Raw genomic sequence first — 27,759 nt, forward strand, 5'->3', positions numbered from 1 at the left:
ACATCTATGAAATGGCATTCACTTCTCCACTTTAACTTAGAAGGTCAAACCGACACCGACTTGAAATGTCTTATCGAGTGATCGAAGCGTGAATTAGTGTATCGGAATTTTTATCATCCACAAAAGCGCGCTATGTAAAGCAGTAACTGACTAGCCTACCGCTTAGTAATAGACAACAGTGGTGCCCGCGACGGGTAAATTTTGAAGACTCCTAAGTCACGTCTGTTCTAGAGTGAGCATAAAATATCGTTCGTGAATAGAACTCAGAACATCGCTTAGGAAGTACCCAAAGTTTGTCGTTAGTTATATGTATCTTAGATAGGATTTCGTAAATCTAGTCCCTGAATCTTATATATGTTAAACGTCATTCATGTTTTATAATCTGTACAGCAAAGCATGCAGCAGCTTCCGCTGCTATCATATCAATGAAACAGATTAGAAATATTGGTTGAAATAATCAGTGACCAGTTCAGTGTCTTATTGTAAACTTGAGATTGTTTCTCTGTGGAAGTCATGCTATTGTTTAATAGTCTTCCAAAGCTATCCTGAGTTGCTTTTGTGCGTCTGAAATAGGGCCAAGGTTTGGAGAACCTAACCGCACACCCCGACCAAAACTTCCCAGGGGTACTCCCCGGGGTTTGTGAACTGTGATCGAGTGTAGCCAAAGTAACCACTAAATCAATGAGAACAAAACAGAACCAACGCAATACCAATCCTGACAAAACGTGAATGGCGGAAGAGAGCTCGTGCAAGCAAGTCACGATTGAGTTTCGTTTGGTTTAACTTCTAATTTATTGACCGTATATATCCCGGAGGGATACTCCCAAAAAAATTGGGTAGGGGGGGGGGCCCGCTCCCCAAAACCCTTACCCTATTTGTGACCAAAATCTGCGATTTGCCCTACCCTTTTTATGACCTGACCAAAAATTCTTCAGTTTATAGTGTCTGGTCAACTTCAGTTCAAAACCCCCTGGAGCTTGGCGCGTGACCGGAGCGCGTGACAAGCCGTTGCGGCACGTATTGACAGTTGCCGTAAACATCATGATGAAGAAGTAGCTTCTTCTAAAAAAACGAATTCAAAGCAAGAGTGCAAAAATCAATACCCTATTTATTACCACAATGGCGGCAAAATGGCTTAAATCGATACCCTATTTATGACCAAAACGGCTGAAAAACCATACCCTTTGGGACCGCACATACCTATATAGCCCATATATGGGAGTACCTCTCCCCCCCTCGCCCCCGGGTATATAAATAGCGTTTACAGGCGTTTGCAAGCATTCGCGGAGCGTACTAAGGAAAAGCAAAAACCGAAAAAAAATGCTTTCAGCACTAAATTGACCTCTCAATTGAAAACTGTTTCAACGCATCTTAGTCTTCACTTTTTAGTTTTATTATTACACATTATTACGAGTAGTAATTTTCCGAGCTACCCAAATCTTGTAATAAGTGAACGTTTGATTATCGTGTGTTTGCAATGCCTGTCTTAAATTATAATTGATACTTGTCATGTGTTGTAATAACGTACCCATCACGGCTTCACAAGTTGCAATTATCGGTTCTATCGTAAATTGCTTTCTGCGAATACCCTTGAAGTGTTTCCAAATAAGTCTGTAATTCATAACAACTATCTGGAGAATGCGGTTGTAACAGATGACAGGTAAACATTTTGTCAGCTAACATCATGATTGGAGCCAACTCAGTCATTATTACTTGAAGTTCATTCTGCACTCTACGGTAAAGCAGTACACCGTCGAATATTGCTTGAGGAAGGCCATTTATGTCAACTGTTGTTATTCTGCTACTCCGTCCTCAACAGGTAACTGTTATATTAAGTTTTCACCGAAATGCGTGTACAAGGAGGGGGGGGGGGGACCCCTGTACCAGACCAAACCATATGCAGCTTTATCGTCAGTGCAACCTTATTCTATATAAGATGCCAAAACTTTGTACTCTACTCCTTTTGCTCGGGAAAGCAACAGAGACTGACACGTATTTGTGCTGATGAAACACAAGGGGGGTTGGGGGGGAGTGGGACAGGAGTTCTCCCACATACAATCATGGGTTTGTTCGGCTGTGAAAGGTATACCAGCAGTTAGGTCTAGGATGTCGCGTTCAAATCAGAGAATTTGGGTCTAGAATGATCTGTGATATAAAGGGTTTAGTCTGGAATAGGAATTAGCACTCCGAATTGAAATACGAGCCTTTGAAAGATTCCGTTTTAGCTTGTGTTGGACTGCGATAGTAACAGACCGTCTGAAAAATGGCGGCCGGGTTTGAGATAGTTCAGTCAGTTCATGCAAATACTGCTATCAGTCGATGTTTGAGTTTCAAATGGAGGGCTTCATAAATGAAGTAGAAGACTGTCGGCATAAATTGTAATCCCATAACACTTCGTTCGTGCAGTCATTGCAGTGTCTGCTGTCATTCAATGATTTTGAAAGCAGACTGCCGGAAAGAAGCGCAATTATATTCGAAATCTGTAGTATGCTTACCGAAAAGTTTGTTAATTGTCGAGCTTGGTGTATGGTAATTAGACTGTATTGAGGTTTTCATGAGTATGTGCAAAACAAAACAACTAAAGCTGGCTTCCACGACGGTCCAAGCTGAACAGATGTTTTTTCCGCACAACCGGTCGGCAGCTTTCGCCACCAATTTACAGCAAAACGAAGGGTCAACCTAGGTAGTTACCAAAGGTAAGCGGCATCCTCCTCCTCCATTTTTACGGAGTGATCATAAGAAGCTGATGAAACGAATGATTTTGATTAAAAAAGCGACGATCGATGAGTGTAGACAACATATTGTACAGCAACATTCAAAGTAAACAGAAAATTGAAATTGTTTTTTTAGAAGATTACACAAAATTATTTTAAGTCCTTAATAATAAATATCTTCCCGGAAAAAATAATCCGACAGCTCGGATTATACGAAATTGCGGCAACTTCTGTTATCACAATTATTTGCGATAGGTATGTTATTACGACAAATATTGCAAGACAGGAAAGTTATCACAGCTCAAGACAGACAAACCGCAGAGAGACGTCATCTTGAGCAGTCTGTCAGGGAGACACAACTAAGGCAACAAGAGATGGTATTTTCGAAATTACAGTCAATATTTTTGCCTTACTTCCTTTTGTTAGCAGTTCTCTAAATTGAAACTAGGCATACAATTTAAAACTCTGGAAATTTGGATTTACGAAGTTCGAGCTGTCTGGAGCTGTAGAAATACTAAATTTTGATAATCTCCCGCCGGCTTGGGTCATGTCTGACCAAATTTTAATCAAAATCAGAGAGAGACAAAGTCGCACCGGACACCTGACTCTAGCTTTGACCACAAAACACTTTGGGTTCTATACGTACACAATATTTTTTCATCTGTTTACTTCAAATTTTGGTTTCCGATTCCCTTATTTTCTATTTTCCCTAGATTTCCTCGACTTTGTTCTTGATATAGGGAAAAACAAATTTATGGCGCCTCACATGACTTGCGTGCACGGCTAATCCATTGAAGCATTTCTGGATTGCTTGAAACCTTGAACAGATAACAGAAGGTTGAATGTTGAATCGGAACAAACTTATCATATAACCACAATTTTCACCTCAAGAACTGAACAATAAAGGAAGACAATAAAAAAAGCCCGCCGGTATCTGTATGAATTTCTTTTTTTATAGCTCTCTGTTACGAAAGCTCATCAACAGCATCCGTCGCTTTTGGCTCGGTGGCTTTGAAATGAAAATTGAGTTTTTATTTTGACCTTTTCACGAAGCTTTACGAAACAGCCAGCAGAACTGAAATACATCAAGGCCGCGTTTTCTAAAAGAAAAGTGTACGCCTGAGCTGATTTATGTCTGTTTGAACCTTTCTGTCTTCACTGCAAAGGATTTCAAAGAATTTTTCCATCCTCTGATGTGGACAGTCAGGTACTTTCTTTTGCCAATGTTGCTTATGTTATAACAAAGTAATTATTCAGGCTTGCCTTTGAGTGCTTTTCCGTGATACAACACTGGACTTATTACATGTTTGACTGTGTGATATCGTGGTATATGTTTCACGAGTGTTAGACGGCGATATTACTGAAAATTAACTTTTTATCCTGAGTTACAGAAAACTCTACGAAACAAATGCGTAACAGGGTTATAGGAAGCACAAACGAGCCATTTTTTTTCTTTTTCTTTGCGAATAACTGCCAAAAGGTATTTTACTGCGGGATTTTAAACGTCTAAACATACTCTTTCATCCCGGCTGTTTCGTGCGGTTTTGGCCAGGGCTAAGTGGAGTTCGATAATAATATTGATCGAGCGAGGTAATACTAATTGTGACTGATCAAGTTTTAAGCTACAATTCTACCATTAAGATGAAAGCTAAAGAGTAATGCCGTTTCCGCGGTATTGTTGTTTATTCTCCACAAAGTTGTTTCAATTTTTGAGTCCGTGGACGAAATCCTGTTGACCATTCAAATGAATTATTAAAGCTATTGAGTCGTTCTTTTCCTTAGGTTCACTTTATACTGCTATACAAGGTGGTTCACACATGTACTTCACAGCTTGTTTCAGCTAGTCGAATTCGATAAAATCGGTAATTCAGAGAAAGAATGAAACTGCAAAATATCCCCAAAAAACTATATTTTCGCATCAGTTTATTAAAGCTTATAAAGAAACTTGATTATTAATCATAAGGTCAGCGTGATTTTAACGGAAACTTCAGTGGCTTTACAGTGAGTTTATATTTATCATATCGTATTGGATTATTGTTTTGAACAATAGTTTTTTCCTCTCACCGTGCCGACAGAATCTTTACTTTTACCAAAATATTTTAAATTACATACTTGCACCTGTTTAACTATATTTAGCATTGTTTTCATTTCATTTCTCAAGAGCAATATTAATTATTGTGTATAAGATGATGCCTCACTTTTTATTAAGAACACCAAAAAACCTGTCACACCCGCGTTGTGTAATCGTTTTCGGCAGAATTAACAAATCATTCAATTTCGTTCTTGCACGGATGTCAATTTACTGCATCCTAAATGAAGTACCACAGGAAACTAAAACAATAGTGTTTCCATCATTAGCGGCCTAAAATCATCATACAATTGGTTTAAAGACCGATCAGGTATTAAATAAGTGGCGATAGATCATTAAATGTCATGATTACTGTAGAGCCCGCTCATACCAGAATAAGCTTTGAAACGTTACGAAATTGCGAAATGGGCGACACTAGTTCATTTTCACTTTAAATAGATTTTCATAAGGAACTACAATTAGCTGAGTGAATTCTTACTGTAATATAATTTCGAAACAAAGATGCCGAGTAATTATAAGCTCTATTGAAAAATCTTTCCTATTAAAGGTCAAAAAAGTTCAATTGAAGCGGTAAACGAAACTCCATTCAACATAAAGTCACGGACAAAAAGTTAGATTTTAGCTCCCATTTCAGTCAGTCACAATGAAATTAAGTTGCACTTAGAAGTTTTAAGGCAAAAAAAAAAAAAAGAAAAGTTTCGCAACTAAAATACTCCGTTTGAGGTAGCCTAGTTGAAGACATGCTAATTTTGTATGATCTTTCATAAGGAAACAATTGTTTTTGATTGAAAACAGCCATATTTGAGCCGCTTCCGTAATTAAGCTATTGGGCAAGAGTGTATGAAACGTTTAAACAATAGATCATACGCAGTTGTGCTAAATAAATTTGCCACCACACTGTTGTTTCTTTCAAAAGTTTGACGTGTTTCACTAACTAGTCTTTCTAAAGGCCATGAAAGGTTGCGAGGTTTTGCTTTACTCCGAAACGTTTCTCATTTACGTGGACACAAGGTAACGTAAGACCCAACTTTACTAATTCCGCATCCGTATGCACGTGGTTCAGTTGTTTTGAGTGGTTAATTCCTGCTATTAAAAGTGTCTCCAGCTGTTTTTTCCAGCATTGAAAGCTACAAGAAACGGCCAATTTTTGACATCACATGGGTTGAGCATGTTGTGTGGTTTGGTACTGTTTTAGGGCAGTTTTTTACTGAGTGTTAGAAGCCATTTCGCGTTTGCTTTGGTTTTGCTTTACACGCGCCAATTTCTCAACCAATGGGAAGCCAAACCAAAATCAATCGTGACTTGCTCGCCCGCGTTTTCCCGCGCTTGGCACCGGTTACATGTATTTTGTTCTGATTGGTTCATTGCGTTGTTTACATCTGTTGTTATTGGTCAGAGTAATTGCTTTGCTTAACACGATGGTTATTAAAATTTGTAAATACTTCGTCTTTTTTCGCATTGGACAATTTTGCCAGGTTATCCCGCTTTCATTTAATTTATTTGACTGTTTATCCGTTATGACTTGAAAGATGCCATGGTAAGAGGGCTTTCAAAAGTTTTGGTTGATTAGTTTTGTAAATATATCAAACATTTACAACCAGCTATTAATCATTGTCTTTTCAGTAAATGACTCATTAAGAATGGTTTCGTGGTACCACTTTATTAAATAAAATGATTTTTTTAGTACTTTTTTTCTTTTTTTAGACCAGAAATATTTCAATTTTGGCATTCAGCTGAAAGGGATTTTTTTTACAGCCAGAGATTTAGAACTACCTCTAGAGGGACAAGATTGAAACATAACAAATTATATAAAATTAATTTTTATAAAAAATTGAAAGCCGAACGGCACTCTCAATAACTTAAAAGATGTCATGGCTGGAGAGCTGTTTTGGTTGGTCAGTTTTGTAAAAAAAAACTGAAAACTAAATATCAAACATTTACAACCAGCTATTTTTCATAACCTTTTCAGTCAATGGACTATTAACAGCGGGTTTGATGATATCAATCTATTAAAATAAAATGCTTTTTGACTGCTTAATTTCTTTTTTTAGACCAGAGATATTTCGATTTGGCATTGAACGGAAAGGTTTTTTAGACAGCCAGAAATTTAAAACTACCTCTAGAGGGACAAGATTGAAATATAACAAATTATTTAAAATTCGTTTTTGTGCAAAATTGAAAGCTCTCAATAGTTTTCATGTGAATTGTTACAGGTTTTAGGAGTTCATCCACAGAAGCAAAAATCATTCATAATAAAGAGCAATACAATAACCTTCAACTGAAAATATTCAACAGGGCATTATATGTTACTTATCTTTAGTCTCTATTTTGACTTGTATGAGCTCAGAAGTTAATTAGCATTCCTATTTAGTGCCACTCGATTCTTAAAAAAAAGGCTTCACTTCTATTAAATATTTTTCATTCGACAAGGTACCAGTTTATCACCAAAACGTACTTCTCAATGGCTTTCAATGGACTGAATTGGCTCAAGATTCAAGACACGCCCAGTAGCTGCAGCTGATCTAGACACGCCTAGAATCATAGCCATATCCGTTGTGAAGCTGAGGGCATATCACCTGAACTTTCCTTACCTCTTTTTTCCAATGTTGGTTTTCAACGGACATTTGTCATACACTGATTTTGCTCCATGGAACATCCAACATTTGAGCTGCAAAGGTGGGGGGATCGGCGAACAGAGAAAAAATAAATTATTACGGAACATTATGACATCATCGAATAAAAACTTTCTTATATTCGCTTCATTCTCAAACCTTCCCAAGGGAAATTGATTGCGATTAAAGAACCCGATAATACACATTACAATAGCAAAGAACTGCTCAGTAGCTTTAATTTAAATAGTCACACTGTTGGATTACATCCACGGGAAGAACTTTCATTCTACAATATAGTAAAATAATACTAACCAATATTTCTTAGCTGTGTAATGTTAATTGAAGGCATCGTGTCAGCTAATAGTTGAGTTTTGCTAAAAGTAACTTTCTTTTCTATTGCAACGAAAACCACTAAACCTATCGACATGTCTTTCTTTGAGAATAAGTGTAAGGGACTGTTTACATGGAGGGAGGAAGATCCTAGCACTAGGAAGATCCTAGAGGGTGGATCATCCTAGCGCCATATGTTTTCTCTTTTCAGTTTACATGCAAAAAGTTGTACTTAGCCCTAGCGTTAGGATCTTCCTAGAGACAGGAACTTCCTAGCTGAGAGATATGAAGATCCTAGCACCATGTAAACTACTTTCACTCGGAAGATCCTAGTGCTGGGGACAAACAGAACAAACATGGCGACAGCCGGGCGTTCAGCTGCTCAAGGCTATTTTTCTTTTCTTTCCCCACTTGGTGACCACTTCAGCCGAAATTTCTGCACGTAAAGCGCAAACGAAAAGTTTTTCCGCCTTCTCAGATCTTCCTAGTGCTAGGATCTTTTTCCTTCCATGTAAACAGCCCTCAAGTCTTCTTCTTGGTGCTATAAGGTGAATTTCCACTGTCGCGTAAATTTTACATGCGTAACTAGCTGGCTCTACGTACGTAAATAAGATAAGAAGCGATGTATTAGCCGCGTGCGTAAACGTAAAAAGTTGAACAGCGCTCAACTTTTTACGTTTAAGGCAAGCCGTTCATACATCGCTTCTTATTTTGTTTACATTCGTAAAGCCAGCCCAGTGTACATCCATACGCACGTAAAATTTACGCGACAGTGGAAATCCGCCTTCATGCCAGTCAGTGTTTCGCTCACAAGGAAGGGTACTTTTCGAAACTATAGAGTAATTTTGTCAAAGCGCTATCATAATCCCATCATGTTATTCCTGTAAGTATTTGCCTGTTTTTTCTTATATCAATTGTAATGTATTTTAGGCAGCCAAACCAAATGTAATCGTTAACAAGTTTTTAGAATGCGAATGCTTGTAAAGGAAACCAATGGAGTACACAAAAGAAATTTCCATGTGGGAATTTTGTTTAAGAGGAATTTATAAGCAAAACTAGAGGCAAGATCATTGGCGGTTGGGACAAATTCTCTTTTTCTGTTGAAATAACGTCATTTAAAATAACAATTATTCTTATAAGGCGAGCTGAATGTAAGATGAGAAGTAGACAAATGTTACAGCGGACTCTGTGCAATGGCAATTTTGTAAAAGAAATCTTTAAAAAAGGAGAGAAGAGTGTTTATTAGTCTATCGCCTTAAAAATGAACTAAACAGCTTACTTTATAAAAGATGATGTGATGACATGGAATAACCTAACCTTGTAAAGTACAAAACTTTAAGGTAAGGAATGAATAAATCTTTAAGAAAATGGTTAACAAATGGTTGCTTAAAAAGCGAAAGGTAGTTCAGTGATTGCTGCTGAGATCCATATAATTTTTTTTTTTTCTGAATCAGATGACAAATTATAGTGGAAACAAATGAGATTTCTTTAGCTGTATAAGAAAATAAAATACTCGTCAACCGGCCGACCCTGCGAAATTACGGCTGAATTTGTTTCCCGTTAGCTGAAAAAAAAGTTATGAGAAATGATGCCTTACTTCAAAAATAATCAGTGAGAAATTGTAATGACACTGGGACAAATTTTGGCTGAATGCCGTGACAACTCCCTAATAACTAATGGTCGACGTTTTAACACAAAACGGAGAATTTAATACCGCCCCCGGCCTCTCCGATTCACTCCTTTTACTAATAACAGGTACACCTTAAGATTATCATGCAAAATTTCTACTTTTACAAGTCGGAACAAAGCGATACTAAATGATAATCTTTCGCTAGTGATATGTCCAAAACTGGAGGGTTTGTTTTTCTTCTTATTTTAAGATTACTCGTGTTTCTTTTTCTTTTACGTTTTCGTGACCATAAAAAGAACGTTATAACGTAATAACACAAAAAGCTTTTTATGGACTGAGGCAAGATATGCTTTTAAAAAAAAACCAAATGGAAACGATTTATTGAAAGGAAAATGGATAGAAATCAGATAAAAAACCCGTAAAAGTAAAAGTCCATTATTTGTATCAGGTCCCAGTATTTTTTCGTTCTGAGTTTTTGCAATAATTGTTCTAAATCTCATATGAAACGGCTGGCTGGCGTTTTCCATGAATCTCATCCTTTTTTCGATGAGCACAAGTAAAAAAGGAATATTGGAAGTAAAGAAAACATATTAATACAGCTGGCATGATCAGTATATGATAGAGCCTTGTAAATAATGCATCTTTGCTTAAAGTGGATTTTCAAAACAGAAAGCTTTCAAGAGATAGACAAAAACCTCAGAAAGGAAACGGGTGATGACAACGATAAACTTAAAACTAAACACGCCTCTCAAAAAGTTGTATCAATTCCATAAACGTCGCTTTTATATAATCGTTGATTCACACTGCAAGCCTTTTTCTTTTCTCTGTTTTTTTTTTTTTTTTTTTTTTTTTTTTTTTTTTTTTTTTTTTGTAGGCGGAGATGGGAGGGCTTTAGGAATTAACTACTAAAACCTCTTTTCAATTTTGCTATGCTACATTACCTTTGAGAGTAATGCCATATTTAGGCGAAATGCGATTCTAATTTTAATTCTGTGGACGTACTCTAGCAAATGATTTTGATAAATAAATTCATAATAAAAGCTAAGAGCAATGAATTCGATTCTTCCAGTATCCTCTACGAAGACATTAAATAAACTTGTCAAAACTTTATTTCCAATCGTAGTCTTGGGAAGCATGCGCCAGCTTAATAAAAGGATAAAACCCACCGATTCCATATCTTAAGGCAAAAAAAAATCATGTAGTGTGGTTTTATTATTATTTCCCTTCACTGGAAATTTCCCGGTGTTTACCAAATTTTACTTCAAACAGCATTTATTCCTCACTGGAGTTTACCATGTCTACGGGTGGCCTTGAATACAAATTGAAATTTTCAAGTTCGTCGTTCGCAAATAATGCGTTTCTAAATTATGGCTCTGCCAATTATGGCCCTGTCGTAAAGTTATATGTGGTTTATTGTTACTTTTTCTTCAGGAAAGACATGTTGAGTCTCTTCAGTTGATTAAGAATACAGTGAAAGTTCCATGTGGCTTGAAAACAAGTAGGGACCGAGCAACTAAGCCCTTAATATGCTGGGAATTATAAAACAAATAACGATGCCGCTTGTAAAAAGGTTTTAAACCATAGGAAGTCTATATACGTAAAGCTCGAAATAGTTCAACACAATCTACATAGATAGCCAAAAAAAAATTAGATCAACTATTCAAAATTAAGCCATTGTAATCTTTTTCTCTCCTCCATGCCGAGGGCTAACATAGATTGCACATTTTCACTGTACCAGCGGATACAATAAAAACATTACTTGAAAATAATGTTTTGGCTTTTCAGTTATGAATAAATATTTGGTCGGAGACAAAACATGCGCCCACATGGCGAATCGACAGGGACTGTTTGGTAGTCTTTATTTTATTTCATTTCTATTGTTTGTTTTGTTTTTCAGTTCTTTTTTTTTTTTTTTTTTTCTGCAAATCCTCTTAGCTTGTAAGGAGGTTTGGCTAAGTTATAACAATTAATACACACACCCTTGGAGCTGTCATTTGCAATCGCCTGAGAGGAGGGTGTTTCATTTTATTATTACTATTATTATTATTATTTTATTTTTTTAACAGAAAAATGTAATGTAACGTTGCAATTCGTTGCGCAATGGCAAGCAACAAAGGTATATTTCCAACGATACGCTTAAAACCACAGAAGTGACTGCAATCAAAAAATGGCTGGCTTTGTGAATGTTATTTTCCGAGTTTTGGCGAAACACTGAACGAAACTGCAGCCGGGAACAAGCCCATTGGAGCTGTCAATTTCCTGTCTCGCAAACTGCCACTCAAATTGAATTTGTGTTTGCTAAAGATACCGCAATCACCAGAAGCTTTTAATATAGACACGTTTCCGTCAGTGTTTTCGCCCCAAATCGTGCGTCAGCTGTGTATTTACAAGCACAGTGAAACTTTCGGGGAGTCAAGTGCTTTGAAGGAAGCGAACCGCATCGGAAGTGAACAACGATAGTTTAAAACTAGCTAAGACATGTTAACTAGCCTTGCTAAGCGATGAAAACTAACAGCGCGTTTTCTAGGTATCGGTGAATTAGTTTTGGTTCAGTCCGGAGGTTAAACCTGAGAAATTTCATTAACAAAACTGTCCTGTGTTTGAAGATGAGATGACAAGTAATTCATGTTATAACTTAAATTTAAAATCGAAAAAATTTAAAATGGAAATATCATCAAAAGGGTTTGTCGCTTTTATGACAAAATAAAGTTACCCACCTTTTTTTTTCAGTGTTATTTTTCTCGACCGAAAAAGTACATAACAACATTTCTATTTTGAAAATTTAAATATACATTGCACTTAAAATTAAACACGAGCAAAGTGTGAAAATTTCGGGCGAGAACGTTTGTGCAAAGAAAAAAAGATTAATTTCGACGCGTGACATCCGATTATATTATACCTCACCAGATCAAAAATGAAATTTTGCCTCTTTGTAATAGGCTTACGATTTTAAGGAGGAGAAAAAATAATAAATTATTACAAAAAACGCTCGAATAGACACAATTTACAAGAACGAAGGCTGAATTTGCCAGCAGCAAGGAGCCGAGTCGAAAGGGCAAAACAATCTTTTAATTAAACATTTTCGGCGATGTTGAGTTTTGGAGGAAAACTTCAGCAGAGCAAAACTAACAATAAACGTAATGAGGAAAGAGTTTAAATACAGCAGATTTGAATACAACCTAAACAAAGCCCCGGCGACAGCTGCTCTAAATCCCGATTAGAACTATCTATACTGTTTACAAGGATTATAACACGTAATTTCCAACCGGGATGAAAAAAATCAATGTACTAAAAATGTATGTGTTATCGAAGAAAGACTTCGTGTGATAACGCTCTCACATCCGATAACCTCTTTATACTTGGGCAACTAAAAACCGACATCTTCACCTTCTTAACTTCTATGACAAACGCACGGCCTGTACAAACTGTGAAAAAGAGCGCATCTACATTTGTAAGACATTTGCACAAATTGAAAGCCAAAAAGAATCGATTGATACACGAGACTCGAAACTCGTAAAATGGAAGTTCATTAGAGACAATACACCTAAAGGGGTTTTTACTATAGAGCAAGATCACTGCACCGAAAAAGAAGATTGAAAAGAACTCATTATTCGCCACAGGGGGAGGAAAGATTTAGTTGTGACTGGCAAGTCATAGCAGGTGATGATGGGCTGTCATTCCAATTCTAAAGCTGTCGAGAGTGTGTTTTGTGTCGAAAAGCCGCGAAGCTTAATATTATATTTCTTGTCTCATTTGAAACCACGACTAACAACTAACTGTTGTTTTTACTCTGTCTTGAATCTATAGGAAGCGGAAAACATCTCTTTTAACAACATCGGAAGCCACTGGAGTTCTCGGAAAAATTTGGCAACGGGATATTGCAATGCATCTACACTGAATTCAACTGTTTGTTCGTCCGGCGATGCGATTTTCACTACGGATTTACGACCATTGATTCGCGTCACGTCGATAAGCCGGAAAAACGGCGCCGCATCCCAAAGATTCCACGACAAATTACTGGGGGACAAGCGATAAGAAATTATAGCGAGGCGATTTAATTGAAAACAAAATTGTCTGCTTTTATTTAATGAGTGGACTCGCACAGGTTATCCGGTAGATAATGTTTGAAGATGTTGATAGGCACGTCGGCGGGAGCATCTGCTTTAACTAAATATCCAATTGAAAATTCATCGGATGAAGTCAGTCAGCCCATGGAAATTGGCTATAAAGAACGGTAAAATTGGCTTCCCCGCGTTCATCATTGCTGCCTTATTTTCGTCTGGACCAATCGCGGGCTGGGGATTTGCGTTGACGTCAAATCACCGCCTCTGCTAAATAGAACTGTTCAAGGCTACAAGCAGATCTCCGTTAAATTAAAGGGGATTCACGGGCAGGCACGCAAGGCTATCAGAGTTAAGCGCTGACGCAACTTCCTGGAAACGAGCTCTTATAAACGTACAACCCGCCTTAACTTAAGCACTTCTGGACTTCAGGCAAACGTGTTAGGAGCCGAACAGTCGACCGCTCTCGAAAGCCTCGGTTGACGGAGAAGTGTCACAAAGGAGCAATATTATTTGCTCGCGTCCGCGCTCGCTGCAGGATCTGTCTCACAATATTGGCTTTTAAGGTACGACTGGCATTGTGTAAGTCTACATGCACTAATTTGCCGGAACCTAGCTACAGCAAGATCGAATAAAGAAAGAAAATAAATAAACAATAGACGAGAATACCAAGTTTGTTCTCACCGCTAAGCTGTATTATGGTGGACTCACCGCAAACGAACTTTGGCAATGTGACCTCCGTCCCGCCAGCTTCGTTGCAGGATGACATAGTCCTAAAGTGGGTCAGAGTTGTGTTTTACAGCATCATATCCATCGTCGGCGCCGTAGGAAACACTCTGGTTATCTTAGCTTACCGAAATCCTCGCATGCGAAGTGTCACGAATCTTTTCATAGCAAACTTGGGTGTCGCGGATCTAACAGTGACTCTTATAAATGTTCCTATGACAGTAACCTATCCCACGCTTGAGTACTGGCCGTTGGGTCTCGTCCTTTGCAAAGCAATTCCTTTCATTCTAGGAGTGACGATTTTCTCTTCGGTAGGAACGCTAATGGCCATCGCAGCCGACCGTTACCGAGCCATAGTACATCCTCTGCTGCCTAGAATTCGCACTCGACATGCTATCATGATCATCGCTGCCATTTGGATCGTCGCTTTAATCTACCCGATCCCGCTAATAATTTACCAAAAATATATTCCTTCAACAAGACATTGCATAGAAGAATGGCCAAGTCTGAGAGATCAAGAAATCTACACCGTGATGCTGTTTGTCGCCCTTTATTTAATACCATTGATTGTCATATCAGTGCTGTACTTTCTTATTTGCTACAACCTTAACACTTCAGAATCTGCTAGTGCACAGTCAGGTAAGTGCTTCTAAGTATATTTTCTCCAGATTTCTTTTATTGCGATAAATGCGAAACCAATGTCATCTGTTAACGGAAAGTCTACGAACGATCTAATAGCGGAAACGAAAATTTACAAGTAAGCTACCAACAAATTATTTTTTGCTGCGAACGGAAAAGGCTTACACACCGCAGTTTGTTTCGAAGTAATCTGTTAACTTAGAATCGATGTCGATTTTGCATCCTCTAATGGCGAAACGCGTGAATTTCGTAATATTTATATTACAGTTCTGCCTTTGCTTACATTAGTGGGGCAACTCACTGACTGTTGGAGATTTCTTTTTTTTTTTTTTGTTAACTTTCGTCCGATTTTTATTAACTCAATTGAATGTTGGAAGCTTTGCGAAGGTTCTTTAAGGTTTTCGAGCAAGAAGAATAAAGCTCATTTTACTGAGAATCGTAGCTAATTCAAAAACACTGTTTGCAGTTTCTAATCTATAAACAAATACTCTAAAACCAAATTTGCATTAATGATAGCAGTTTCTTCTGGCTGGGAATCGCTAGGAGACAAGGTGACAACTTCGAGAGTCTATGAAAACAAGAGTAACATTTTTACACCTTTGGAGAGATCGCGTCGAGTACAAATTTTCCCGCAAACCGGTGGATCGAATACATCTCGCCACAATAGTGTCCCTAGAAACAATGATGTCTAGCATGGCTACTGTTTGCACCACCCAAATATTTTCTATAAACACAGAAATATTTAAAGCTGCATCTATTATGCAATACAAATTTATTTCTTAAGTTATTTGGGGATATGCTCTCGTCAAATGTCGCTGTAAACTGGTTTTCTTTACAAATGATGTCACCCGTTTTTTGCTCTAGGGAAATTCACCGCTGATTTCGATTCTTAGTCATATAATCCGGGATTAATTCATGCGGTTTTATTTCACAAGTCCCTGTTTTCTCGCCACAGAAATAGCTGTGTTATTAGCATATGCAAAGACTTGTAATTTTTGAAATGTTTTAACTTGAAAAGCGCGATTGCTGTTTAAACAATAGCTCTCTTTCGCATCAAATACTTTTCTTTGTCTCATTGCATTTTAATGAGATTGGAAGCGTTAAGAAATGAGAATTGTTAACGACTTTTAAAACAAGAGCGTAAACAAGGCAATTTGCGGTGGATCAGGGAAAAAGGAGGATAAAAATACTGCGTGGTTTTCGCGCTGTCGAAACTTTTACTTTGCTGAAAATAAAAACAAAATTGAACAGGTAGTGTTAATTAATTCTTGAAATGCGTTGTTATTAAATGCAACCGCAATTCAATTGACGTTTTTCTCTTCCTTAAATTAAGGTAAATTCCATTTTCGTTTTCACTTCAAGGAAATGTTTTCAAAAAATACTTTTTATTTATTATTGCCCTTGGCGATTTTATCATCCGTAAATTAACACAAATGTTCAAGTCAATTTGGCAAAACGCCCTTCCCTTGGGCAGTTTTTATATAGTTTTTTTTTTTAAGCATTCTCGCAGCAATTAAGATATGTATAAGGAAATTCTGGCGACAGAAACTCTTTTTATTTGCGTGGGAGCTAAATATGCTTTAATTCAGATTGAAAACCATTAGTCTTTGCGGAAGACGAAAAGATAAGGAATCATGTTATAAAAGTTTACTGTTTTAAAACGTTGCCGGCATTCCATGCGTTTAGCGCCTCTTTTTTATTTAAGTCCTTTTACCAGCAGGGGTTTGACGTAAACCGATTATCTTACAACTAAAAGTCATATTGTTGCCTTAGGGTTCATTGAAGATAAAAAAGTCTGCCTCTTGAATCTTTCGTCGTTATATTTGCGAAATCGCAGTCAGCGCGCTCGGTAAATGCTCTTGTGTACGATGCGCGGTGGCAAAATGCTATTGCCGGGGAAACTCAAATCCCGAAAGGAAATTTGAAAGATAAATATCAACCGACCTCTGACTTCCTATTGACGCATTTTTACATTATACACAGAACATACTGTGTGCTAAGGAACTCACGCTGATATCGCCCAACAAAAATTGAAGTTGAATTGTTAGGGAATAAATTAAATATTCTAAGCCGAGTAAATAATTTTGGAAACTGATATTGGGTTAAACAATGTGCAAAAGTTCGTTTTGTGTACAAATAATTAAGGAAGAAGCACTTTTGACACCGTGTTTACTTCGTAATTTTACCATGTTTCAAAGTAAAGCTTTCCTAGGCTTTTAAGGCCAAGTTAACATATTACTGTACCTTTTTCCTCGTTATCCTTTCGCAATGGCTTGAGAAATTAACAGAAAGTCAAAATAGAAATTAAAGTGAAATTTCGTCTTAAACCCTTTTAATATTTTTACAGTATTTTCTCCTCCTTTTACAATCCATAAAGGAAAATGAGAACCTTGACGGAATTTCATTGCATCCCATTTCCGGGTAAAACGACTTGAAAAGATGCCGTGGAGCACATGAAATTACTATTTTGATTTATGAGTATCTACATGTCAAAACCTTTTTCTCTTAATGACTAAAATTACAATAAAGTTTCAATTGGTGCGGACCATTAATGGTTCCACCATTGAACATTTCTTTAAAGCGATTTGATCTTGGTATGTAAATTGTAATATTGACCAAGAACGGAACAAGGCAAAGTGCTTAATTTATAATCCTTTTTGTTTTATTTCGGGTAACGCGGCTTCACTAAGTTATATAGCAGGCCAGCTTTGCATACATCCTGTGGGTCGTTTGTTTTATTTATTGTTTTTAGCAAGAAGAGTTTAAAATAGCTTGTCATGGTAAATAACATTGAACTATTGCAGCTGCTCTTATAATGGAGTAAACAGCTTTCGGCAATATTTGGATACGCTTGCCTATGGCAAAAATATCCTTAATGGCATTTCAACATTCAACTTCTACGGACAACTAACATTTCAAAGTGTATTTCTAAATTTAAGATCCAAGTAAATGAAGTGAATTAAGTTTACAATGGATTGTATTTGCTTGAACAATGACGTTAACTCCCTCGAGTCTCGATTTTTATTTCTATGTTCCTTTGCAATGAGATGTCATTTTTTCTGAAACAAAAAATGCACCAAGCAACTCCCTCACAGGGTAGACAGTCAGAAAGGGCGTAAACCTCGAATCTGAATTTCAGTCATGTTTATTTACTTACATTTCAAAACGTTGAATGGAGATGCGTTTTATTCCCTTAGATCTAAATTTTGAAATAAAATAAAACATATCACTGTTAAACTGTCATTTTGATCCCAGCTAGCTTGCTGAACACATTAAATTAATTTGTTTGCCTTGGGATATTTTTGTGCCTTACTCTTAAAGCGAAAAAAAATCAAATGCCTGTGAGTAACGAACTCGTAATTTAAACTGAAAACCAATGTTCAAACATAGAAAGCACTTGCCTGACCATTACTTTGGATTACTTTCAATTTTATTGCAAGCATGTGTCTTTAATATCGACACATGCATACTTTTGCTTGAAGAGGAAGTATAATTATTAATTTGTGCCAATCTGTTAGATCAAAAACTAAACCGCTCAGGACATGCACATATATAGCAATAGTTTTTCCTTTCTTAATAGCTGAAAATTCTGGTTAACTGAGATGCACTTAAGCTTACATTATTAAATTCTTATTTGTCTTGAAAAGTGGTGAGCAGGTAATGCATTTTTGGGGAATTATACAGACGAACATTAAACCAATTTTTAAAGCAGCACCACAAAGCTATTTCAATTCCGCGGGCGCAATTAAATAAAAAAAAAAATACTTTCTAAAAAGATATTATTCGAGAGAGCAATTACGAAATGTATGTAAGAAATGTTAAATGTCAGTCATAATTGAACAGCAGCCAATTTAAAAACTTTTTTGAGTCTGTGAATGAAATCCTAAGGTGTGGTTATTCCCCCGGGAAAATCCTCGCCCGGCAACAGTTGAACTGACAGCTCCGAAGAATTACTTCTTTCGGGGCAGTTTGTCTGTTCATTTTTTTTTTAATTAAGTCTTGAATTTTAGTCTTGCTAGAAAAAAGTGCTAAGAATTTCCACGCCTGAGTTGAACTAAACAGGTCTTCATTGAAACATGCCTGTGCTTTGTTTACCCAGAACCACTCCAAAAAGCTACCGCAAGAAATAATTGTCTTCCCACTAAAGATGTTTCATTCAACATTTCTCTCTTAGTCCTTAAAATTATCCGCAGATTTTGTCGTGAACATTTTAAAATTGTTATGAAGTTGAATGTTGCTATTGTTATTGCATATTGTACTTTTAGCGTGAAGTATACTTTTAATTACGTTATGCTTGAAAGTTTGTATCTGTCATGCTGGTCTTGTTATTTAAGGTTGATCAAGTTCTAGGTTAACCCGCACACTTCTTTCACAAATTCTAGGATGTAATGTCTATTTTAAATGAATACCTAACACTTTGAACACATGGTAGGCATGTGTGGGATCTAGCCGACCTTGGCTTTGCCCACCAAGAGAGCTTTAGTTTTGACCAAGCTTACTTTTTATTTGTTTTCTTCCTGAGCTGCTCATTGGATACTCGCGCTATTTGCCTGTGTGCTCATTAAGATGTGTTTAGCTTCCTTGCTGTAGGTACTGTCTGGAAATTTCAAAGGTTCATAGATAGGGGACCCAAACATGTCTACAAGTCAGATTAATATAACTGTGAATCGTTCAGCTAGACTTATTAGTTGGAGTTGTGTTGGGTTGGCGTTGTAGATGAGTTGTCAGTTAAATCCTGTGAGGAAAACTTCAAGAAGACTCTTAGTACCTTTGCCTCTGCGAGTTGCTAACTGAGTATTCAACAAAATTAATTTGAGTCCAAAAATAAAGCAGCAGCTGGATTGTCTAAAGATTTCTTTTAAACAATGAATCCAAATAATCAATCAAGGACACCCAACGGTTCATTCGGTGGATATCTTAATCCTTAATCAACTCCGAAATTCGGATTTAGTCGTAAGGAAAAACTACAGTTTTCTTCGGCAAAATTTCAGCTCACAATTTCGCAACACTGGAAAACTGGGGTTCTTACCATTTGAAAACCCGGAAATTCCAGTTGGAAAATCAAATGGTACGCATCATTCCATTTGGAGTATACTTCTGAAATTATGGGCTTCTGGTCAAAATGATTTATTTTTATTACTCCTTTTGGGATTTACAGCTGATATTCATACATTTTGCATGTCATCCATCTTCTGTCAAGACAAGCTCAATCATTTCGTATTTATGCAAAAAAGTTCCATCGGGGTGGCTTGTACAAATTAATGGTAAGCACCCCTGATTCCTTCATTTTCGGAAGGGCAACAGCTACCAGTTTCGAAAAAAACTAACAACAGTTCGCAAATTCGAGGAATAAAATTTCGTTTCCTAAAACTTTCTGCAAATTAAATTTTCAGCTAAAGCATCAGAACACATCAAACTGAATTAGCCTACAAAATATGTCTACAAAAGCGCAGAAAATTATCTTGAAACACAGAAGACAACATTTTAAGAAATTTGTTTAAATTTTCTCATTGAATGCCACTGATAAATACTCAAAGGAGTGGTCAAAGTCACACCACCAAAGAAAATTCTCTGCAAAATTTAGCCACACCCTTGTGTGGCGATAAACGTACATTTGAAAGGAGTAGTCGTGGCTGTTATGAAATATTGTGTAAGTTTAAATTGTTTTCAAAATGTGCAGGCTGATTTCATGGGAAACGAGCATGTGGTAAAACGAAAATGGCCTTTTGTGTTTCTCTCGTGCTATTAATTATAAGCTATGAGTTGACCCCCTCCAACTTGCATTGAAATCATGGCGATCCAAATTAGAATACAAAAAATAAACAGACGCGTAAAATGCTTTCATTGCATCATGTTATAAACAAATGATAAACTCGACCTCAATCCGCTGTAAATTGAGTGAGAATCTTCGTGGAAGCAACACATGCTCACAAGATGTTTCCTCAAAACAACTTTACCAGCTAAAAAGTTTAGATATAATCACACAAACACTCCCAAGCGCCCCTAAAGGCCACAAGTTGATTACGTTTTCTTTAGCACGAAGTCAGTGCAAACTGGAATATTACTACTTCTCTAAGAATCACAGGCGGATAAATTTAGCTTCATCTCATTAAGGGGGCAATTTACCTAAATTTGAATGAAATTTAAAGAGGTTTTAAGAAGGGATAGAAGAGAGAAAATGATTTTTGGAACACCAACAGACAGTTGATACCCACGCAAGAGCACCCCGGGTTGTTAGTGGACTAACTTGGTATCCTTCTATTAATTATTAAATACAAACTCTAATTTTAAAACTTCACTAAATCTTCAATATTTCTTATCTCTCTTAATTTAACCAATCCTTCTAAAAAAAAATACTCCTCCCAAATATATCCAAAAATCATCCAAAAATTCACAAAATACCCCACAACACAGATTCACGGGATAATGATGGGAGGTTTTTGGATTGCTTGAAACGTGAATGAGAAATTGCCATTAAAGCCATGTCAAGTGGCAGAAAAATGGCGTTTAAGTGAATTGCCCCCTTAATGGCCGCACTGGCTGTACATTCATTTCACCGATACTGAACACTTTTTGTTGAATTTTGATACGGCAAAGTTTCCAGTTTCTGTGGTATTCAGAATTCAGTTTCATCAGTGATTAAAAAAACACAAATGTTCATTTTTTGACGTTCAAGTTTTTGTCACACTCAACAAGCAGCCATTTAATGGGTCTAGACATCTAAGATTTCTTTAGTGTAAAAATGGTAATTGTTAGTGCACCCTTGAGTGTAATTTATTCATTGGATGAAGAGTAAAGTTTCTGCATGCATGAGAAAAAAACACAACAGCAAAGTCCAAGCTGGAATGTCATGCGCGCTAACTATTCTGCCACGCTTGAAAAATTCGTTCCAAGAGAAAAATATAACTAACTTCTACCTTAATTTTACAACGACTGGGGCAGCACTCCAAGATAATAAGCTTTGTGTTGTGCGATATGCTTTCGTCAGCTTGCCTGGAAAAGCAGGGACGTTTTTCTTTTGGTTTTCGCCATTGTGAGACGAGTACACGTTTCCTAATATTATTATCGAGCAGAACAAAATACTTCGTCTTGTAACTTACAGTAATTAGCAACTTGAACTAGACAAATGGTTGCAGGTTCGTGTTTAAGCGATCCTAGAAGTTTGTCCTTTTACATGTAGCCTCAAAGATTAGTGATTAAAAGTATTCAGACAAAGACTGCCCGCCACTTCACTGGTGCGTGCAACCAGAAGCGCGCGCATCCTGGACAACATCATTCATGAGATACTGCGCATCTACGTACGGACGGACGTATTTCATGAGTAAAGCGTTCCACTCCAGCAAGCCTTCGAGATTCTAGCACTGGAGACGATCTTTATTTTGCTATTTTTCTCCCCAACACACGAAACTACGCATAGCGCAGGATATCTGTAGACTACAGACGACGAATATTCAGTGCACCATGACCATATTTGGGCAGCCCTACAGTGTGTTGAATAACGACATCTCATATTATTTAACACATTGTAACACTGCCCAAATATATATGGTCATAGTGTACTTGATATTCGTCGTCCGTACACGAAAGATATGCGATGTACGTAATTTCGTGGCTCGGGGAATCTATATGGCAAAATAAAGATCGTCTCTAGCTTTTCTGCAATAAAACTCTGATTTATTATCAATGTGTTGAATAATAAAACAATTATCCTGCTCAATCTTGCGGAATATCCACTGACTTTAGCCAAATCAACCTACAGCCTCGTTGGCAAAGTATCAGGCGTTATTCCCTTTATAACAGAAAAAGATTTAGAGATTCGCTTACGGCATAAGACAAACATGACCGCGTTTATCCTACATTTGCTCGCTGTTTTCAGTTTCTTATTAAAATTTGGTAGTTTTGCGTTAGCATCAACTGCCAGAATTATTTTGCGCTATTCTCATCTATTCGCTATGTGCTCAGTTTTTTAAGAAAACGTAAACGAGAATCTCACGTTTGCCGTTTGCCCTAAACGCGATCCTAAATCTATCTAATAATAATAATAATAATAATAATAATAATTATAATAATAATAATAATAACAATAATAAACATTCTCCACGAGACTCCATTTTCCCCGAGATTTGCTCTGACAAACTGATCCCTTCCCGGAACATAAGATGTATGTTAACGACAATTTTTTTTAACTTTTCCCCACCCACAGGTGGCAACCGAGCAAGAAAAAGTGTCATTCGAATGCTGGTGGTTGTTGTGGTGTTATTTACAGTTTGCTGGCTTCCATATCACATTATAAGCCTATACCAAAACTTTAAAGGTCCCGGACATGATTCGAACTGGTTCTTCCAGCTGTTGATGTTTAGCCTATGGTTGATGTTCGCCAACAGTTGCTGTAACCCAGTTGTTTATGCGGTCCTCAATCGCAACTATAGGCGAGAGTTTGTGAGGCTGTTAAGGTAAGATTTCAAAATTGATGCAAAAACTCTGGAACCAGGCATTTTTTAGTTAAGTAACATATAGATAAACGATGCCGCAGCATCGACCAACTTGTGTTGTTCTACTAATAATGAATTTTTGCCATTGAACAAGTTGCTAGCCTGCGTCGCAGACACTCTATACAATCCCTCATATAGGCCTATATCGAGTTCTCTATAGGTCTTGAGTGACAAGTCCGGCTGCAATGCAGGCTAACAAGTTGCAAGCTACCCGCGAACGGTACAAAGCCATTCGTCTGGTTCTTATGCTAATACTATTATCATCATTCTTATCGTTATCATTGTCATTATCATTATTTATCGCCAACCAAAACCAACTACTGAATTGGTGGTATACAAGGTGTGTGACACGATGAAGCAGAAGCTTAGCTCACCACGAGATTACCTTAGCTTAGTTTTGGTAACCTTGGCTTGTTTGGGCAAGGTCATGTGCACGAATCTTGTCGAAAACTCTATTTTTTGTTGTTCTTGTTGTTTTTGGTTTAATTTATTCCATACCTGTGGCATCTGATGTTGAACAAAAAGTTTCTTCGTTTTTCTTGCACCCGCCTCGACTACCTGAATCGCTAACCACTCGCAGTTTTTAACGCAGCTTATGCAGTTGCAAAAAGAAGGCCTGAATAACTTCAGGCTTGAACGGGATTCGAACCCATGACCTCTGTGATGTCGGTGCAGTGCTCTACCAACTGAGCTATCAAGCCAACTGGGAGCTGAGCCGTTGAGTTGATGAGATGACAGTGCAAAATATGAAATTCGTATATTAAAGGTTTGTATATTTATAGTTTCTTTATTTTCTCTCTCTCCGCAGGTGTCAATCCTTAAGTAATATGCTGTATGGAAACCCGGAATCCACTTGCTATCGAGACAGGCGCTTTTCTTCCGACACAAGGAATGTATCAGGTTACGTAAATAAAAACTTTCTGAAGAAGAAAGGGAACTCAAAAGAAGATGTTTCAATCCAAAATGGAACAACCCTGATGACATGTACCACTTCTTCAAAGAGTACCCGAAGCGACCACTCCAACGGAAGTGGGGTTGACAAACCAATTATTTGTATTGAGTCTAATTTGTGACTCAGGGCTGAAAAAAGCGTTGTTGATCATTGCTTCTCTAAAAAACAATAAACTGATAAGTTTCGCGTTCAAGCATTGGGCTTGAAATGAAAAACAATTGAGTTACGATTGAACTACGGCCCATCGCTTCAGTTGGAACTGAAAGCGCTGTCTATTCTGATCGGCACTAGTCAATTCCAGCAAGTGCTTATCACTCCAGGCAACGGTGGAGCATTTCGCCACGTTGTTCGTCCCAACGCTTGAGCATTAGTCTACCCTGGGGCATTTGACTTCCTTGTTGAATTAGAAATCATTTGTTCCAGTAACAAGTTTATCCAACAAAGAAGAGAAAGGAGGCCATGATTATAACTCTCTCAGGAGGACATTCCTGATGAGATGAATGACGACAGGTAGAATATCGAGAAATAACACTTCAGCATGCGATATTTTCGCCTGGATCGGCTTTAGGTATTATATACATCAAAACGAAGAATCGAAATTGACTCCTTTCTTAACTTTCGTGCGGGGTTTTCGAACATCTCTGGACATTTGTCCTCACAGTGTGGTATTCGCCAGTTAGTTTTACTGTGGAATTGCGATTTGCGATATATAACGACCCTCTCTTAGCAGTGCTCGCCTTCTCATTCAGTTTTAGCCAGAACTTCAACACGCCCGTGACGATCATTACCTAGGAGTCTGCCATTGCGGTGTCGTAATTTCGTTTACGTTGATGAAATTGAACAAATACTGTTCCGGGAAAGTTCTAAAGATCACGGCTTGTTTCAAACCAAACACACGTTTACCGGCATGTTTGTTAAGAAGACTCCGCAAATATCCGTATTGTAAAAAGAACCATTGTTTCTAAGCAAATAGCCCTGTACATAGTGTTGCCAAAGATACCGCTAATAACGAGGGTTCGCCACCGCTATCTTGAAGCGGGGGAGGGGGGAGCGGGGGAAGGGGGGATTCGTTTTGCCCGTCTGCCACTTGGTGTTAGTCCGTGCAATTCAAAATCTCAGACGCGATGGCAAAGATCATTTATCATTACGAGCGTTACTATTATCTTTTTGCCGAAAATTTTGACACGTTGATAGCTTCATTAAATCCTATTTTGTATGGTATATATTTCGCCAAGATGAGCTCGGATTCGCCAAGATGAGGTAGAAAATGTAAAAACACGCTTTTTCCGTGAGTAACTTCGAGGATCATTTAAAAGTGTATTCTCTAACCGTACGTTAAAAAACCCAGATAAATGGAAAGTATCACAGCCAGTGTTAAGGACAAAAAAGAGCGACTGGTGAACGCAATAACGATATCGAAATGGAGGGACTTACAGTGTACAGAGCACCGAAGTGACTTGCACATTTATATTTACCTTATCAATGTCCAAAATTGAATGTTGATTCACGAAACCTTTTCCAAATTTGGATGGTTTGAATTTAAAAATTCTACGGGATATAGCGTTTTCAAGAGAAATTTCTGTTCCCTAGAAAAGCAGAAGTAAGATAAAAAAAAGTAAACACAAGCTGAAAATAATTTAAATAACCTAGAATGTCGAATATAAGTTAAAGAAGTCAACAGCAAAACTTAAAACATTAGATTACTGTATTTGTATTATATAAGAACATCGAATACATAACAGATACTAAAAGCACAGGTATTATTTTAGTGATATCAGTCAGTCCTGTATTAAAAAAATGTAATCGACTTTGCGCGAAAGAGTCAAGGATTCCTTCCTTGGCTGATAATAGCTTGAGATCACGAGTGATACCCGAGACTCAACGAAACTTTCATGTTTAAATTGATACAATGACACAACCGGGGATTGAAGTTAAACCAACTAGGTGATTATATTGTCACAGCAGAAGTAATTTGTTTCTTAAACATCCTTTCAAACAGAAAGATTTATGGCTTCAGATTTTACCATGGACAATTTTACACCTTTCTTGAAGCTAATCACTTCCAACGAAACCTCAATGTGACACGAAAAGGTTTTGGGTGATCACTGAGTGGCGGCTGTCACAGTCGTTTTCAAGAAGAAAACCAGAAGACAACTCAAAACTGAAAAACAATTCTGTTGTGCTATTCCACCATTCCTCGGTATCACGAAAAATTTTCAACCAATATATTTCCCGCCCATAGCTATAAATCTGTTTAAAAGGAAATCCCCTTTTCAAGCTTTAGCCCTGTGAATTTGCTTCTTCTTAGGGAACTGGTCATAACAAGTTTGTTCAAAGAGGACCTACCTTGACTGGGGTAGGGTGGGGGGGGGGGTTGTGGAAGACACCACCTATCTCGTGAATATTACGGACAAAATTTCATTGGCTTTAAAATTGTGTTGACACAGAAATATTCAGCTAGAATTGTTAGATAAACAAGAAAAGCGCGGTTTGAATCTCACTTTCATTTTTTACTGCTGGATAGAGGGGTGGCTATGGAAAAAACACCATCTTTTGAGGGTGAGGAAGGGGGGTGCAGGCAGACGCCACCATCTACTTTGGGGTTTGGTGGGTCATGTTCGAGTATAGTAGTTTTGACCACTTCCCTTATCACTCGTGGCCTTAAATTTAAAGTAATATATATAATCAAACATTGTTTCATCGGATTTCCAAACACCATGCAAGAAGTTGGTTGAAAAAACGAGGGGCAGCCGGGTTTAATTTTTAAACCAACTTTGAGGATTTTGGAAATCGGATGAAACACCCTTTCGAGTGTTCGATGTAGCTTCTCAATTCACTGATAATTCTTGGAGAAATTCGAAGCAAAAGTTCACCGAATTTTATGATATTATCAATGACTTTGAGAAAGATTTTTCTCTATCGCCAATGTTGATTAGCCTAGGCTTGAATTTGCTATTCCATGTTGCTTCGCTGGAGTTACATTTTTATTTATTAATCTCCAGGATTGGTCAACCTATAATTTCTTCCTAGAGTATTAATATATTGCACGGCACATAGAAGACAGAAATAAAGAACATCTAAGCACTGAAATACTCTCTTGTCTTGACTGATTACAATTTATGTAATTTGCTCGCTACTCATTCCAGATTTGTCGTGCATACCCGTTGCACGTACTTAGTAGATCACTCCCACACACATTCAGTGTGCCCAGTGGCACGTGGGGCTTCAGAAAAGGTCCTCCGCTGCTCCCGATTTTCCGCACGTCTCCCTCGATCCTTTAGTTTCTCCTCCATTGTCCTGGCCACCCTAGGCGTACCTCTTCTTCGCCTCCTTGCGGCATCCATCTCAATGCAATTTCTGGCAGTGAGTTCCCTTCCATTCGACGGACATGGCCCAGACATATCCACCTCCTCGTTTGCACAACAACTTATTTATTTATTTTTTATTTATTTATTTATTTATTTATTTATTTATTTATTTATTTATTTATTTATTTATTTATTTATTTATTTAT

At 37.5% G+C, this 27,759-nt stretch overlaps 1 protein-coding gene and 1 non-coding gene across 4 annotated transcripts; one reads left to right on the forward strand and one right to left on the reverse strand.

Annotated features, from left to right (window-relative positions):
- The first annotated feature begins 1,698 nt into the window (after window positions 1-1,698).
- LOC146474813 (QRFP-like peptide receptor) lies at window positions 1,699-27,335 on the forward strand. 3 transcript variants are annotated; one of them, XM_085116544.1, is made up of 4 exons: window positions 1,699-1,819; window positions 13,183-14,801; window positions 23,005-23,254; window positions 24,102-27,335. In XM_085116544.1, the coding sequence occupies exons 2-4, from the start codon at window positions 14,135-14,137 to the stop codon at window positions 24,364-24,366; spliced, it is 1,182 nt and encodes a 393-aa protein (XP_084972670.1). In that variant the 5' UTR covers window positions 1,699-1,819; window positions 13,183-14,134; the 3' UTR covers window positions 24,367-27,335. The 3 variants fall into 3 exon arrangements, with proteins under 3 accessions (XP_084972670.1, XP_084972668.1, XP_084972669.1); XM_085116542.1 differs by lacking the exon at window positions 1,699-1,819 and adding an exon at window positions 3,662-3,921; XM_085116543.1 differs by lacking the exon at window positions 1,699-1,819 and adding an exon at window positions 12,752-13,035.
- Window positions 23,922-23,994, reverse strand: Trnav-gac (transfer RNA valine (anticodon GAC)). Its single transcript has one exon. It is a non-coding gene; the product is annotated as a tRNA-Val (tRNA).
- Window positions 27,336-27,759: the final 424 nt, after the last annotated feature.

This window comes from Pavona decussata, unplaced genomic scaffold (assembly GCF_977016875.1).
Source record: "Pavona decussata unplaced genomic scaffold, jaPavDecu1.1 SCAFFOLD_87, whole genome shotgun sequence".
NCBI classification, from domain to species: domain Eukaryota; kingdom Metazoa; phylum Cnidaria; class Anthozoa; order Scleractinia; family Agariciidae; genus Pavona; species Pavona decussata.

Coding starts and splice junctions, on each gene's coding strand:
- LOC146474813 (XM_085116544.1), top strand. CDS start 14,135: ATGGTGGACTCACCGCAAACGAACTTTGGCAATGTGACCTCCGTCCCG. Junction 14,802..23,004: donor ATCTGCTAGTGCACAGTCAG/GTAAGTGCTTCT, acceptor CCCCACCCACAG/GTGGCAACCGAGCAAGAAAA. Junction 23,255..24,101: donor GAGTTTGTGAGGCTGTTAAG/GTAAGATTTCAA, acceptor CTCTCTCCGCAG/GTGTCAATCCTTAAGTAATA.